The sequence below is a fragment of the Camelus bactrianus genome, chromosome X (genome assembly GCF_048773025.1).
Source record: "Camelus bactrianus isolate YW-2024 breed Bactrian camel chromosome X, ASM4877302v1, whole genome shotgun sequence".
Taxonomy (NCBI): domain Eukaryota; kingdom Metazoa; phylum Chordata; class Mammalia; order Artiodactyla; family Camelidae; genus Camelus; species Camelus bactrianus.
This window is the reverse complement of record NC_133575.1, coordinates 94,013,773-94,027,840: the sequence shown is the minus strand read 5'-3', so window position 1 is coordinate 94,027,840 and position 14,068 is coordinate 94,013,773. Positions and strand designations below refer to the sequence as shown.

The 14,068-nt window shown below is 43.1% G+C and overlaps 1 protein-coding gene and 1 long non-coding RNA gene across 13 annotated transcripts in view; one reads left to right on the top strand and one right to left on the bottom strand.

Moving 5' to 3' along the window:
* The window catches only part of LOC123619413 (uncharacterized), an 874,904-nt gene extending 873,914 nt beyond the window's left edge, over window positions 1–990 (bottom strand). For 11 of the 12 annotated variants that reach the window (XR_012504656.1, XR_012504652.1, XR_012504653.1 and 8 more), the window contains exon 1: window positions 873–990. This is a non-coding gene — a long non-coding RNA (uncharacterized LOC123619413). The remainder of the gene's footprint in view (window positions 1–872) is intronic. The other variant, XR_012504654.1, reaches the window with a different exon arrangement.
* An 11,281-nt stretch (window positions 991–12,271) lies between these two features.
* Window positions 12,272–13,054, top strand: LOC141576242 (uncharacterized). The gene has a single exon (XM_074358990.1). The coding sequence runs from the start codon at window positions 12,272–12,274 to the stop codon at window positions 13,052–13,054; it is 783 nt and encodes a 260-aa protein (XP_074215091.1).
* Window positions 13,055–14,068: the final 1,014 nt, after the last annotated feature.

The following is a 14,068-nucleotide window of genomic DNA, read 5'->3' as shown; positions in this document are numbered from 1 at the left end:
GAAACACTTCTCTTTTGATGTTAGCTAAATGATCCATATTTGGGATAGCTAGACAGAAAGAAGTCAGGCTACAAGTCCCATGCCAGTGCTAAAAACACTTTCTTAAAGACGATCAAAAATTAGCAACCCATGGTCACACGTGGGCTGAAAGCACACTGTGTTAAGCCCAAATCTTAAATTTCAGGAGATTACACATTAAAAATATGGTTATTAGCATCTCTTCAAATATTAGAAAAATAACACAGGCTATGTCCCAGCAAGACAAAAAACAAAGAGATATTAGTCAATCCCCAAAAAGTAAAGTTGGGTAGACAAGAAGGAGACATATCTCCAATCCAGATTAGAAGTCAGAGATCTGAGTTGTAGTCATAGCTTCTCCATTAAATAGCATGACCATAGGAATACCAGTTAGCTGCCCTGAGCCTCAGCTTCCCCACCTGAAATAAAATGGGCTTGGACACAAATCTCACTCCCACTTATTCTATTTTGTCAAGTACTAAACAATGCACAAGCACACGACAAGGGAGAGGAAAGGGATTACTCAACAAATGATGCCAGGGTTGGCTTAGCTGTTTCGGAAAAAAGAGAAAAACAAGAAAAGCTAAAGGAGCGCTGAACTTCGTAACTCCTGAGGGATAAGGGTATACAAGGTAAAAAATTACAAAAAAAATAATAGAACATATCCTTGCATGATCTTATCAGATGGTAAATAATTTTGTAACAAAGAATATGGGAGAAACAGAAAAGGAAAACACTGAGACACTTTCTACATGAAAAAGGAAAACCAATATACTTAGAAATATTAACAAAGCTAAGAAGCAAATGCAAATGAGAAAAGTACAACAAAAAAAACCGAATGGTATACATCCTACCCCCAGCTTGACGGCATCTCCCTCTCTCATCCTCGGCAGAAGGAAACGCAGCAGTAAACTCTGACCCAGCAACCCGGGGGAACTGTTTCTAAGTTCACGGACCTGAAAGGCACGTGACTGCTCCACATCAAATCAGAGGGATCTTGCTAAAAGCCCGAGTAACTATCCAATAGCAGCCACTCTGTAAATTAAACACCTCTGTGAGGTAGGCAGGACACAGGTTATCACACTAATTGTGGAGATGAGAAAAGGGAGGCCCAGAAAAGCTACATCAGATTGCAAACTTGTAACAACTGGTAATTGTTAAACTCAATGCTGAAACCCAGCTGGGTAGGGTTAGACTTTGGTTCTCAAAGTTCCCGTGGCAACTTGTTGCAAATGCAAATTCCCAAGTCACCCTAGACCCTGGAATCCTGACCTCTTGGGGTGGGGCCCAGCAACCTGAGGGCCAACAAGCCCTCCAGGTGATTCTTATGCACACTCAGCTTTTGGAGAACCACTGGATTCCATGATTTCTAAGGTTCTCCCCCCCCCCCCAAGACCTAAAACATTTTCGTTTGTATCTGAGCCCTCATCCCCAGGACGTTTTGCACAAAATCATGCTGTCTGCTTGACCTGGGACCAAAGAGCAAAAAAGGAAAAGCTTGATTGGAGTTGGTATTAGTGGGAGGAAACACCTTTTCCCCCTTGGGGAGTTTCTACCTATTGTGTTTGTTAAAAGCTGCCTGTCTTAAGTCATCTGCATATGGCATGCTGGTAACCATAAATAGGCTTTCTTCCTGGGGTCCGCCCGCTGAGAGGAGCAATGAGCCCCTCCTCACAAAAGCAAACTGGTGGGGGTGGGCTGGGGTGGGGTGAGCAAGAGATGGCCTGTCAATCACCTTTTCTCAGCAAATGAACTTAGACCTAGAGGCCTCCAGGACCAGCTGGAGAAACTTGCTGGAGGGAACAGCAGGGGCCAACTCTTCAGCTTTTCTGAGTCTGGCTGCTTCCCCGTGCACTTGCCCTGACCTTGGCCAGATTTAAACGCCAGCTCAAGGCTGGCTGCCACGCAGGGAATCCGCTGGCCTGACGCTGACGTCCTGCCCTGCGTTGAGGCCGCCCAGACTTTGAGGGGCGGCCAGGGTCTCTGCTCCTCAGCCCTCACTGCCTAATCGTGGTCACCCAGCAGTGGCGGCTACTGCCTCAACCACAAGCCATCACCCTCACCCCAGCAGCAGCGCTGCTGCCAGCTTCGCTGTTTGCTCTCACCTGGGCCCTGCTTCCCAGCCCGAGCTCTTATGAGGAGGCTCATTGCTCCTCTCTGCGTGCAGACCCCAGGAAGAAACTCAGAGGAGGCATCTGGCTTCCCCCAACATGTCTGATGAAAGTAACATAGAACTGGCTCCATTTGGCCAACCAGAAGCGGCTGCTGTGAAGGATGGAGGGGAGGAGGGGAAGGGGTCACTGATGTCCCGGGCAGTGTTGAAGACATTAACCTTGATGAGGAGGAGGCAGCTCAAGAAGGCTGAGAGCGCCAGAAAGTTAGACCATGGTGCCGAGGGGCTGTCCACCACCTTCCACCATCCACACCCTCCTGGGATGGAGGACACTTGAGCAACTTGGCCTCACAGCTAATGAGGAGGAAGACAAAGGCACTGAGGTGGGAAAGCAAGAGGCCCTCAAGCTGTGCTCAGGAGGTTCTGTTTCCTGCCACAGAGGCTGTACACCTGTATCAGAATGTGCCACAAATGGGGGCAACATGAAAAAAAACTGAAGGCAGGCAAATTCCTCAAACTGATGAAGCTTCCCAAGAAAGATATGGTGATTCAATTGCAGCATTTGCAACCTTCTTTCAGAATTTGCCTAATGTTGTTAAGTGACTTAATATCTTCAGAATACTCCAGATAGAACTGAGACACCAAGGGGACAGGGCACAGCTATTCAAGGAATAACATAGCAATTAACACCAGAATGGTGAAAGATTCAACCCCCAGTAGGCCTTGAAGCTCAAGATGGTGGGAGATTTGACTTCTACTAGACATTGAGCTTCATTATACGCCCATGCTAATATATTAGCATGGTGAATAACATGCCCACAGGTGCCATGACAGTCCCAAGGCTAGCCACAAAAGGTCAAAGAGTGGGAAATGGCCAACTTCCTGGGAATCCCAGCCCCTTCCCCAGGCTAGTTAGACTGGTCCTTCCACTTATCAGCATATGAAGCCACTAAGCCCATAAAAACTGGCAACATGCCTCCTGGCTGCCCCCTCGCTCCCTCTCTTCGGAGATGGCTCACATTCTGTCTATGGGATGTGTACCTACTTTTAATCAAATCTGAGCACCCAACCCCCACACCTCGTGGCCTTTCTCTTGCCTTTTGATGTATCTCTACATAAATCTACCTTTACTCAACTGTGGCTTACTCTTGAATTCTTTACTGCGCAAAGCCAGGACCCACACTTGGTGGGGCACATCCCAGGGGCTCAACCAAAGCTTGGGACATGGCCCTCCTCACGCCCCACATCCGTTTTTCCTGCATCAGAACAAAAATAAAATCCAAACATTATAATGTAGTTCGTGAAACTGAAAGAAAATATGCCTGTCTCTATCAACCTGTTTGATAAGAGATACAAAATCATCTTTATGAGCCTATAGAAGATGAAAATAAATGGAAATCAGGTGTTGAGGAGACAGTTGTTGAGGAAATAAAGACAAAACTTGAGAAAAAGTCTGAAGGTAAAATCTACCCTAAAAGAATTCTTTAATTGGGGGTGAAATTTTTGAAGAATGCAGAGTTGCTCAGAAATATGATTCAGAAACTCGATGTATCTATTTTAGAGCAACTGAAAGGTATTTAGCTCAAGTTCTCAGATGCTGGTGAGCCTGAGTTTCACAGAATTTCTCTGAACCCAGTAAATATTTCTCAAATTAGGTGTTGACTAAAACATATATGATAAAGTCATACCCAGGTAATTCTGATGCTTCTTTTCTCATGGACCACAAGTTATAGGCCACATTGGGTGCCAAATACACTGGAAGAAAAAGAAGACTGTCACTCAGAAGGCATTAAGCAACAGGATAGCAAAGGAAAGGAGATTTCTAGAATAGGGTACAAATCAACTTCCAAAGATTCATACTTCAATTACCTTTGAACTCCTGAAATGCCCAAGTTTATAAAGCTAAGTGGGGTTGTTATAGCTAAAATTCTTGAAGATCTTCAATTGGGGTTCTTTTCATCAGTAACAGTCCCATAATCCATATCACATTTGGCAGGACAAGATACATAGAATGATGATGACTATGACACAGTGGGAGAATCAAGTGAAAAGAAGGAAAGGAAGAGGAAGAAAAAGATTAACCAGAAGTGGAAGGAGAACCCTAAAACAAACACTACTTTGTAGAGTGCAAGCTGCGGTGAGCCAGGGTGGGGGTGGGGGTGCTCTTATATACCATTAAGAATAGCTTAAATACAGTCTGCATTACTTACAGCTTTTTTTTCCCTAAGTAGTAAGAAGTTTGTTTTTTTGTTTGTTTTTTTTTCTTTAAAGGTTTTTAAACTAGTGCTTTCTTCTTAGAATTTCAATGGTTCCCCACTTTTCTGCCAGATATAGAATTCACTGCATCCTTGAAGTTCCATAGTTTGGTTCTTGTGAAGTACTTTCGTCATAGCTGTAAGCCTACAGCTGTAAAATATCAGAATCTTTAATGGAAATCAGGAGTGGTTTAGAAAATACTCTTGAGAAACCAACTGAAGTATTTTTCAAGTTAGCTTGCATGACCTGTGCCTTCATCGTACTGCAGAAAGGTAGTCTCTTGTACTAACTAGTGAACAATGCACTTTTAACCTGACCATGTGCATGGTTAAGAATTCCAGTAAGCCCATCTTCAATAACTGTTAGTTTATTTGAGGATCTTTGTTTGGACAGTTGAATTAGAAGGAACTTAGGGTCAGGTGATTAATCACTGGGGTGTTAATAAAGTCTTGTCTTCATTTTGTACTTCATCATGAAGTATATTTTAACTTCACAAAGCAGTTTTTGTACCACTCTACCTTCTAGGAATGCTATCTTTTCACTTGGTAAGCTTATATCAGATTATTTTATTGAAGGAAGGCTAAAATATCAAGGGGGAAAAGATGCTCTAGAGCAGTGGTTTTCAAAGTGTGGTTTTCAAAGCTCATCACGCAGCTGAGCTCAACCCTGTGCTTTGGCTAAGACAACAGTGAAAGAAGCCGGCCTTCACCTAAGGTAAGACAACCTTAATTCACTGGCTTGAAAGTGTTGCAGGTAAGGCCACAAAGATGGCAAGGACTCACATGGGGAGGAGACTAGAACTCCCCAGGGCCTGAGCCACATACCCCTCTGAGGGTAATGCCTGGGTGGTGGTAGTGGAAAAAAGAGTAAGGCACAAAGCTAGCGGCAAAAGAATACAGATACTGTGATGCCATTTATATAAAGTTTCAAAATGTGCAAAAATACTATATACTTTGGGATGTGAGTATATATTTAACAACATATTTCATTCCAAGAAATGTAGGCAAAGTATAAAGATGTACATGGGAATGAAACCCCAAATTCATGATACTGGTTACTATTTGAGGAAAGGATGCGCACAGCATCAACTCCATTTCTAATGTTTTCTTACTTAAGCTAGAGAGAGATTATATGGTCACTGAGGAGGTTTATATTAGTGTTCATATTAATATTGCCATAGTTTTATGTGTGACTAAGTAGTAAACGGGCCTCATCTCTAAAATCTAGATGAGAAAGTGAGTGAAAAGATAGTTGATCAGAGAAAGGGAGTTGGGGGAGAAAGCCTTGTTTCTACACTTAGTTAAGGTTACTTAGATACTTAATCTGGATGGCATTAATGACTTCCTCTCCCATATGTTATAACAGCATACTTCATATTCTGTTTCACGTCAGCTCCCTACATCACGAGCTCCTCACTGTTTGGAACTTCAAAGGCTATTATTCATCTTTCTGTCTTAAAGCACCTCCAAAGACAAGTTGGCCTGAGGCAAAGCTATGAAAAGCGGATACCACTTGCATCCCTAGCTCCTTTGCCTCTTTTTCCAATGCCCTCTTCTTCATTCTCAAGCACACGTTGAGACCTCTGTCCCCCACCACAGCCCCACCATTATCTCCAGACACCTAAAATCAGGGTTCCCCACAGTCACTCCTCATACAGCACTCCCTTCCCTGGGAGCACCCTATGCCCCAGATCTTTTCTTCATTCCTCTAGTCCTTGCTTCCTCTCAAAATTTCTGTTCTACTTCCTCCAGACCCTGCCTTGAAGTAACTACCTGGTTAACGATACTTTCAGGTAGATTGGGATACCATGTTAACTTACAACGCACTTGTCTCTGAAGGGTCGTAAGAAATGATTGTAAGACGGGCAATTTCAGACCCTGTGGCAAAGCAGGGGAAGAAAACGTTAGACAATTTTAACTTACACTATATGAAAAGACAGCAAGTTGGCTAACATGTAACCTCTCTGACCTCCAGAAGTTGCAATTTGAAGTGAGTTAACCACAAGGCAAACAAACATTAACACTGGTGCAGTTCCCTGCAATCTTATATATACTTTTAATTAGCAAATTAAAGGACATTTTTTCCAATGAAGTTGCCCCCCTCAATCTAAAGATAGTTATAGCCTCTGGCAATATGAGATATACTGGTATCTAGGGAAATTAGCAACACTTTACAGATATTCAAAGCTTAACTTTAATCTCACCCATTGGGGGCTTTCCAAATTCATAAATGTCATCCTACAACATAATAAAATTTGGTTGTGTACCTTGTACAATTAACCAATATAGTGAAAGCAAGTTGTTTTATTCCATAAATGTTTGAGTATTTACTATGTTCCAGGTACCATTCTAGGTGTTTGGGGGACACATCAGTGAAGAAGCCAGACAATAAGCCCTGCCTTTGTGGCATTTTACTCTTGGTGGTGGTTGGTGAGGTGGGGGGAGTGGGGATGGGGTAATAAAAACAAAGATAAAAATGTGTTAAATGGGAAAGTTCAAAGCTATGAAGGAAATAGAAAAGGTGGTGATATGAGAGTGACTGGGGTGGCAGTGGGTGACAGCTTTAGTTAGAGCAATCAGGGAGGGTCCTTGTGAGTGCTCTTTGACTAAAACTTGAATTCCAAGGAGGGGGCAGCCATGGACAATTTAGGAGGAAGCTTCCCATGAAAACGCCTAAGAACATAAAAATGTGGGAGGAGGCATTTCTTCTCACATAGGGTAAGCATTTACTGATTGAAGGTGGACAAGAGGACCAATTAGAATTCTACTTCTTCTGAAAAAACTACATGCTTAGAAAACAAGGAGACTGACAAACCTCACTAATAACCCTTAATTCTGATAATGTTCATTATACATTATCATGTTTAATATTCACAAAAACTCTATAAGGTGGTAACTACTATCTTTTTTAAAAGATGAAACTGAGGACCAGACAGAAAGCACACCAAAAGCCACAAAGCTATTAATAACAGAGGAACAAAAAACTTTCTTAACATCATAAGGAACATTTATTTACAATCAACAGCCAACTTCCTATTTAATGGTTGCGGAGTAGGAATCTCTAGTCAAAGAGGAGAGTTAAGAATTATAGTTTCTTGGAATATGAAAATGAAAAAAAAAGGATTATAGTTGTTCAGATTCATAGGCATGGAAAAATTATGGTTACCAAAGGGGAAAGGGTGATGAGGAGGGATAATTAGAAGTTTGGTATTAACAGATACACACTGCTATATACAAAATAAATAAAAGGGACCTACTGTATAGCACAGGGAACTATATTCAGTATCTTGTAATAACCCATATATGTTTCTGCTAAGGAAGAGTAGAGACAGCCCTGGTCATAGCCTGCAGTAGGAAATGGGGGGACCTATTAGGTACCTCCTCACCACAGGACTTCCATCACATCACCCAGGTCTGCCCTCTGGCCAGGAGCAACATCTGCTTTCCTTCCGTATCCCAAGGCTCAGGGTCCCGCTGAGGTTATGAGCACATTTTAACAAGGGCCATGTGGAGACAACGTCTTGCCTTTACTGTCCTCAGACAGTGTTGCCCATCTTTTGAGGCCAAGTCCCCCCTCCTCTGGGAAGCCTTTTCTGAGAAAAGCCCATCAATTGTGGTGCCTCCTGACTTATTTGAGTCAATGTATGTTAAGATGGAAATGTTTCTACACTGTCAATGTCCTCCAGCCAAATATCACAGGAATGTGCCTACAGTTGAGCAAGTTGGGTTTATTATTCATAGCAGTGAGGGAGAACACACACGTTGGTGGAACCATGTGATGTCTTAATAACAAGTGTCAGAAAGAACCTATTATAGGAGTTGGGGTTTGGTTGAGTAATTTTGGGAAGCTTTGAAGGAAATGGGAGTTTGCTCTAGATTGGATGCCTTTAGATAGCAGGAGCAATTCTGTGATTGGTATTTGAATAAATACCAATTTTTACTATTTATTTGAATAAGTCTTATCTACAGAGAGAGGAGACTAGAATCAGGATAAAGCTGTAATTGGTAAAGGAGTGGTGGACACTCATTTTAGCCAAGAGAGTCTAAAAATCTGTTTAGTAATGAGCAACTTTGTTTTCGTGCCCACTTAAAATTAAAATGACCTTGTCTTATCTCCTTTCATCATGGTCTCAGAGACCTTGTCTGATGTTGGTGTTCTAAAATGACAATTTTATGTCCAATAGGAAAATAACATGGCCTTGCTGTGTCACTCCAGTTCTGAATGTCAGTGGCTTCTCTTTTTTTCCTTTATTCTCAGCATGCAGTCTTTTCCCCCAAACAGACTGTGAGATGCTTCTTGCCAGAGATGACGGCACTTCTCCATCCTTGGCAAGGTATTGCACCAGGCATTATATGTAGGTGTTTAGTAAATACTTGCTGACTGAGGTTCAGGATGGCTGGTCTGGGGCTTTCAGAGACCCATAACTCATGGCCATTTACTTTGTGCCTAGAAAATAAACTTTCAGGTGTCAAGTTTCTCCTGAAGCTGCATGTACAGGGTCTATCTCAACTTCAGATCAAAGGTCAGGAGATTGGTTCTAGTCCTGGCTCCTCCATTAAGTGGTATGACCTTGGGGATGCCCATCAGCAGCTTTAGGCCTTAGCTTCCTCATTTAAAAAAGAATGGTCTTAGATTCAATATCTAAAGGCCTTTTCAGCTTTGAAATTTTGGTAGAATATGCATTTCTCTCGCATCTCTTCTACCTTTAAAGAAAGTGCTAAAGGGTACATGGCTACCCATCATTATAGAGGGGAATAATTACTTAACAAGTGGTGTTGTAGGGGAGCTGTTTAAAAAATCAACTCATGTGTCTCTGTTAACTCCAAATGGACTAAGGAGTTATATGTAAACACTCAGAAGACTTCCAAAAAAGAAGTATAAAATTTATCTCTGGATGAGAAAATATTTGCAAATTTATGATGTTAAAACCATAAAAAAGAAAATATTATTAGACTTTGCAACACAAAAATATATACTTAGAAATATTAATCAACTTATAAGGCAAAAATCAAACTAAGAAAACATTTTCAACAACTGGTTTAACTAGTTAATATCCTAAATATAATCCTATCTCATTCCATCTACCTATCTCAAATCTTGACTGAAGGTGCTGTATCAACTCAGCCAGGGAGGAAGTGTGTAACTCCACACAGCTGAAAACAATTGACTCCTCCAAAACCAAATTAGATGATTCTTTCTGAAGGCCTGAGAGACTACCCAATAGCTTCTGTCCAATAGTTAAATGTAAAAATTATTGATAAAATAAAACCCTGTGTGTGTAAGCTTTCACAGTATGAAAAAGGACTTTCCCCTCATTATCTTATTTGATTCTCAGGGCAACATTGTAAGATAGCTAGGTAATCATGGTAATCATTACTCCAACTATACAGATGATAAAACTGAAGCCTAGAAATAAGTAAGTTTTCCAAGATCACATATGGGGGTAAATGTTAAAACCAAATCTATTTGCACAGCAAAGGAAACCATAAGCAAAACAAAAAGAACCTACAGAATGGGAGAAAATATTTGTAAAAGATGAGACTGTCAAGGGCTTAATCTCCAGAATATACATACAGCTCATACAACTTAATAAGAAAAAAACGAACAACCTAATCCAAAAGTGGGCAGAAGACCTAAACAAGAAATTCTCCAATGAAGACATACAAACAGCCAATAGGCACATGAAAAAATGCTCAATATCGCTAATTATCAGAGAAATGCAAGTCAAAACTACAATGAGGTATCACCTCACACCAGTCAGAATGGCCATCATTCAAAAGTCCACGAACAATAAATGCTGGAGAGGCTGTGGGGAAAAGGGAACCTTCCTACACTGCTGGTAGGAATACAGTTTGCTGTAGCCATTATGGAAAACAGTATGGAGATTCCTCAAAAGACTGAAAATAGACTTACCATATGATCCAGCAATCCTGCTCCTGGGCATATATCCAGAGAACCTTAATTCAAAAAGATACATGCACTCCAATGTTCATAGCAGCACTATTTACAATAGCCAAGACACAAAAACAACCCAAATGCCCATCAATAGATGACTAGATAAAGAAGCTGTGGTATATTTATACAATGGAATACTACTCAGCCATAAAAAAGAATAAAATAATGCCATTTGCAGCAACATGGATAGACCTGGAGATTGTCATTCTAAGAGAAGTAAGCCAAAAAGAGAAAGAAAATTACCATATATCACTTACATCTTTAAAAAAGACACAAATGAACTTGTTTACAAAACAGAAACAGACTCTCAGACATAGAAAACAAACTTATGTTTTATCAGGGGAGGAAGGGGGTGGGAAAGGATAAACTGGGAGTTCAAGATTTGCAGATACTAATATACATAAAGTAGATAAACAACAAGTTTATACTCTATAGCATAGGGAACTATATTCAATATCTTGAAGTAACTTACAGTGAAAAAGAGTATGAAAACAAATATATGTATGTTCCTATATGACTGAAGCATTGTGCTGTACACCAGAAATTGACACATTGTAAACTGACTATACTTTAATTAAAAAATTTATATATACATTATATGTAATATTATATAATATATATAATATAACAACTGTAGACCTCAGGATGGGATTCTGCCTCAGTTTTGCTGTCTTTATAGTGAGGATTTTGAATTAGAGATTTTCTACCTTGCCTTCCAAATTTAAACCAGTGATTTATGATAACATCGTGATTCATTCTCAAGGTAAGACCAGAGGAAAAATAAAAACAATGAAATTTGTTTGGGTTGATGAAAGGAAGAACAAATCCTTCCTTACCTAGATGAGATTTATTAGTGTTATTTTTCCTTAATGTAATATCCAAATATTATTTGTTTTGTTTAAAAAAACATTTTTAGTGTTATGAAATTTTTATAGAGTATAAAATAGCAGTTAATTTCTCCATAATTTTCAGAATTATTTATACTTGAGGTCTTAATTAAGTAGATCTTGAAATCAATAAAAAGTCTTGGACTGTTGCCTCAGAAACATCCTTGGAAGCCTGCCCTTTTAACATCTGTCATGCTTAGCTCTTAGATCTGGTCCTTTAAAGAAGTATCTCTCTTTTTTTTTTTTAACCCAGTCTTTGGAGGCTTGAAGTGAATTTGTTCGAGTTCATAATACACCTTCCAGCTCCTAATGTTTACCACTTCAACACTCAGTTCTGACTGCATCCATTTCAATTTTGTCTATTTTTTTCCAAGTAGCTGTAACCACCTAAATCATCTAAATTCTTCTTTCTCTTCTTGGGAGGTTTACTACTGCTAAGCTCTGAACTGTACAAAATTTCCATGACCCTATCTGTCCTCACATGAGCCATTACCAGGTGGAAATCAGGGAACTCCTTGCAGTTCACATGGCCCAGAGTGCCTCCAAATACAGTTTTCCAGAGAATCATTAAATTAAAAGGACAGGAACTTTGTGGACCTGAACCCCAAGGCGTCAAAGAACAGGAAGGCGGTTGGGAGCAATCTTAGAACCAAAAGGCCTTGGTGTTTCATTGGACCCAACCAAAGGGTCTTGGTCTTTCATTAGACGCAGGGCACATCAATCCTGTCTCCTCAGCCAATGAGCTTGCAGCTCATGATGAGGGGCGTGGCCCATTGTCCACTCTTCTGGCCCCGCCCTCCGTCCGCAACCTAGCACAATCTTCCCGCCCAGCCTGCGCGGCTGCTGTCTGAGGCCCAGGGCAGCTACTGGCATCGGCCTCCTGCCCACCGGCTCTGGGGACCTCCTCTGTTGTCCCCTCAGCGGCCACTCCGCTCAGCGCACACCCTCAGGCCTCCTGTCAGGGCAGCCACCTCGGTGGCTACCAACATTACCGTCGCCGCCGCAGCCGATCGCGGCGCGGCCGAGGTAACTGCTCGGTGCCATGTCAACCACGGGGGAAGGAGATCTGGCCTCGGGCGGCCTGGACGGCTCCACGGGCGCGGCGGGAGCGCCGGCCGGAGCGACCGGAGCGGCCAGAGCCGGTGACAGGGCAGACCGCGACTCCGGGCCCCACGGGGACCACGATGATTCCGGGTCCCCCCCAGGCGTCGCGGCCTTGGAGGCCAGGAGGGCCGCGGGAGGCCCGGGGGAGGCGGCGGGCCTGGTAGCGGCCCTGGAGGGCGGGAGCTCGGAGGATGACTCGGACATCGGGCCGGTCCAGGACGAGGACGGGGAGGAGGAGCCCCCGGAGGTCCTGGACGTCGAGGTGGACGCCCACCAGTTCCCCATGGTTAGCTTCCGCTTCCTGTTCCTGGACCTGGTGCATTCGCTGCTGCGCCGCATCTACCACAACGACCACATCCTGGTGCGGCCCCGCGGCGGCCGCGTGGTGGTGCGGCCCAGGCCCCCCTCGCCCACGGGCTCAGCCATGCTCCCCGTGCCCCCGGCGCCCGGGGGGCCGGGAGAGGGGCCCGCGCCGAAGGCCCAGGAGCCCGAGGAGCCTGAGGACCCCGAGGAGGACGCCTCCTGGGAGACCCCCGAGGAGGGGCCGGTGGAGGAGGCCGATGATGATATCAGCGTTTGGGAGATGGCAGAAGAGACCAGCACTTCTGAGGGTAAGGAGCCGGCCGGGGTGCGGGGGCTGGGGGCCCAGCCTGCGGGACCCCGGCTCAGCGGGGCCTCGGCAGCTGAGGCCGTGGGAGTCGGGGAGCCCTCCACCAACTGAAGGTCAAAGCGGCCCAGTAGAAGCCCAATTCCATAGCTACCTTTACGGTTCGAGAAAAAAATAGGCCGACCTCTACCAACCCTGGTGAGAGATATGAGATTATCCATCAGTGCCATTTCTGAGCCCACGGGTGAATGTCCGTGGAGGTAAGTGTGGAGGAAGGAGCTTGGGAGGAAATGGAAGAGAAAAGAACAGGCAAATGGCATACCTCATGTTTGGTTCCTGGCTGTTAAAAGTGCCAAGATGCTTAGAAAGTTGATACCCAAACATTATGAACTGACAGGGGAGCACTCGGTAAAAATGAGACATTCAGGGAGGAGGAAATAATGAGCTTCACCACAGAATTTGTATTTGAGGCAAAACATTTTTGCAAGAAAATCCTAACCAAGACATACAGAATGATCAGGCCCAGACGATTCTGATCCCTTCTTCTCTGAAGGGCCAGAAATAATCACAGCACAGGGTGGCAGATTTACCGGAAAAACAGAAATAATGTCACTGTGAAAACGATCAAGCAGCAGAAAGGTGAGGGTCGTGAAAGTGTTGTATCAACCAGAAGGAAGGTGCCCAGCTGTTCTTTCCTTAGTTACTACTGTCCTCCTGCTTCCCCCAAGGATGGAGTACTGAATGGCACTCTTCCTTATGAATTGGGATTTTTTAAACTTTCTGTTAATGTCTGGTCCCAAAGTATGTATTATTCTTCACTAAAGGAACAACTAGTTATCAATATGAGAACTCCAGTGAAGAGGCTCATGGCTCCGAAAGCGAGGGAAAAGAGAAGTTTAACAAAAAACAAGAAGAGCCGGAAAAACATCAGGACCCAGCAGAGGGCAAGCCCAGAAACCCCAGGTATTTGTGTGTAGCTTTGAAAATCACACAACCATTCCAGGCACTGGCCAGTTTTGTTTCTTGCTTTATAATTCTCCCAGTAAACTAAGAAAAAGCTTGTTTAAAATTAGTTTAACAACTCAACTTTACCTACTTAGAATGTTACTAGAACACTCACGTACCTAG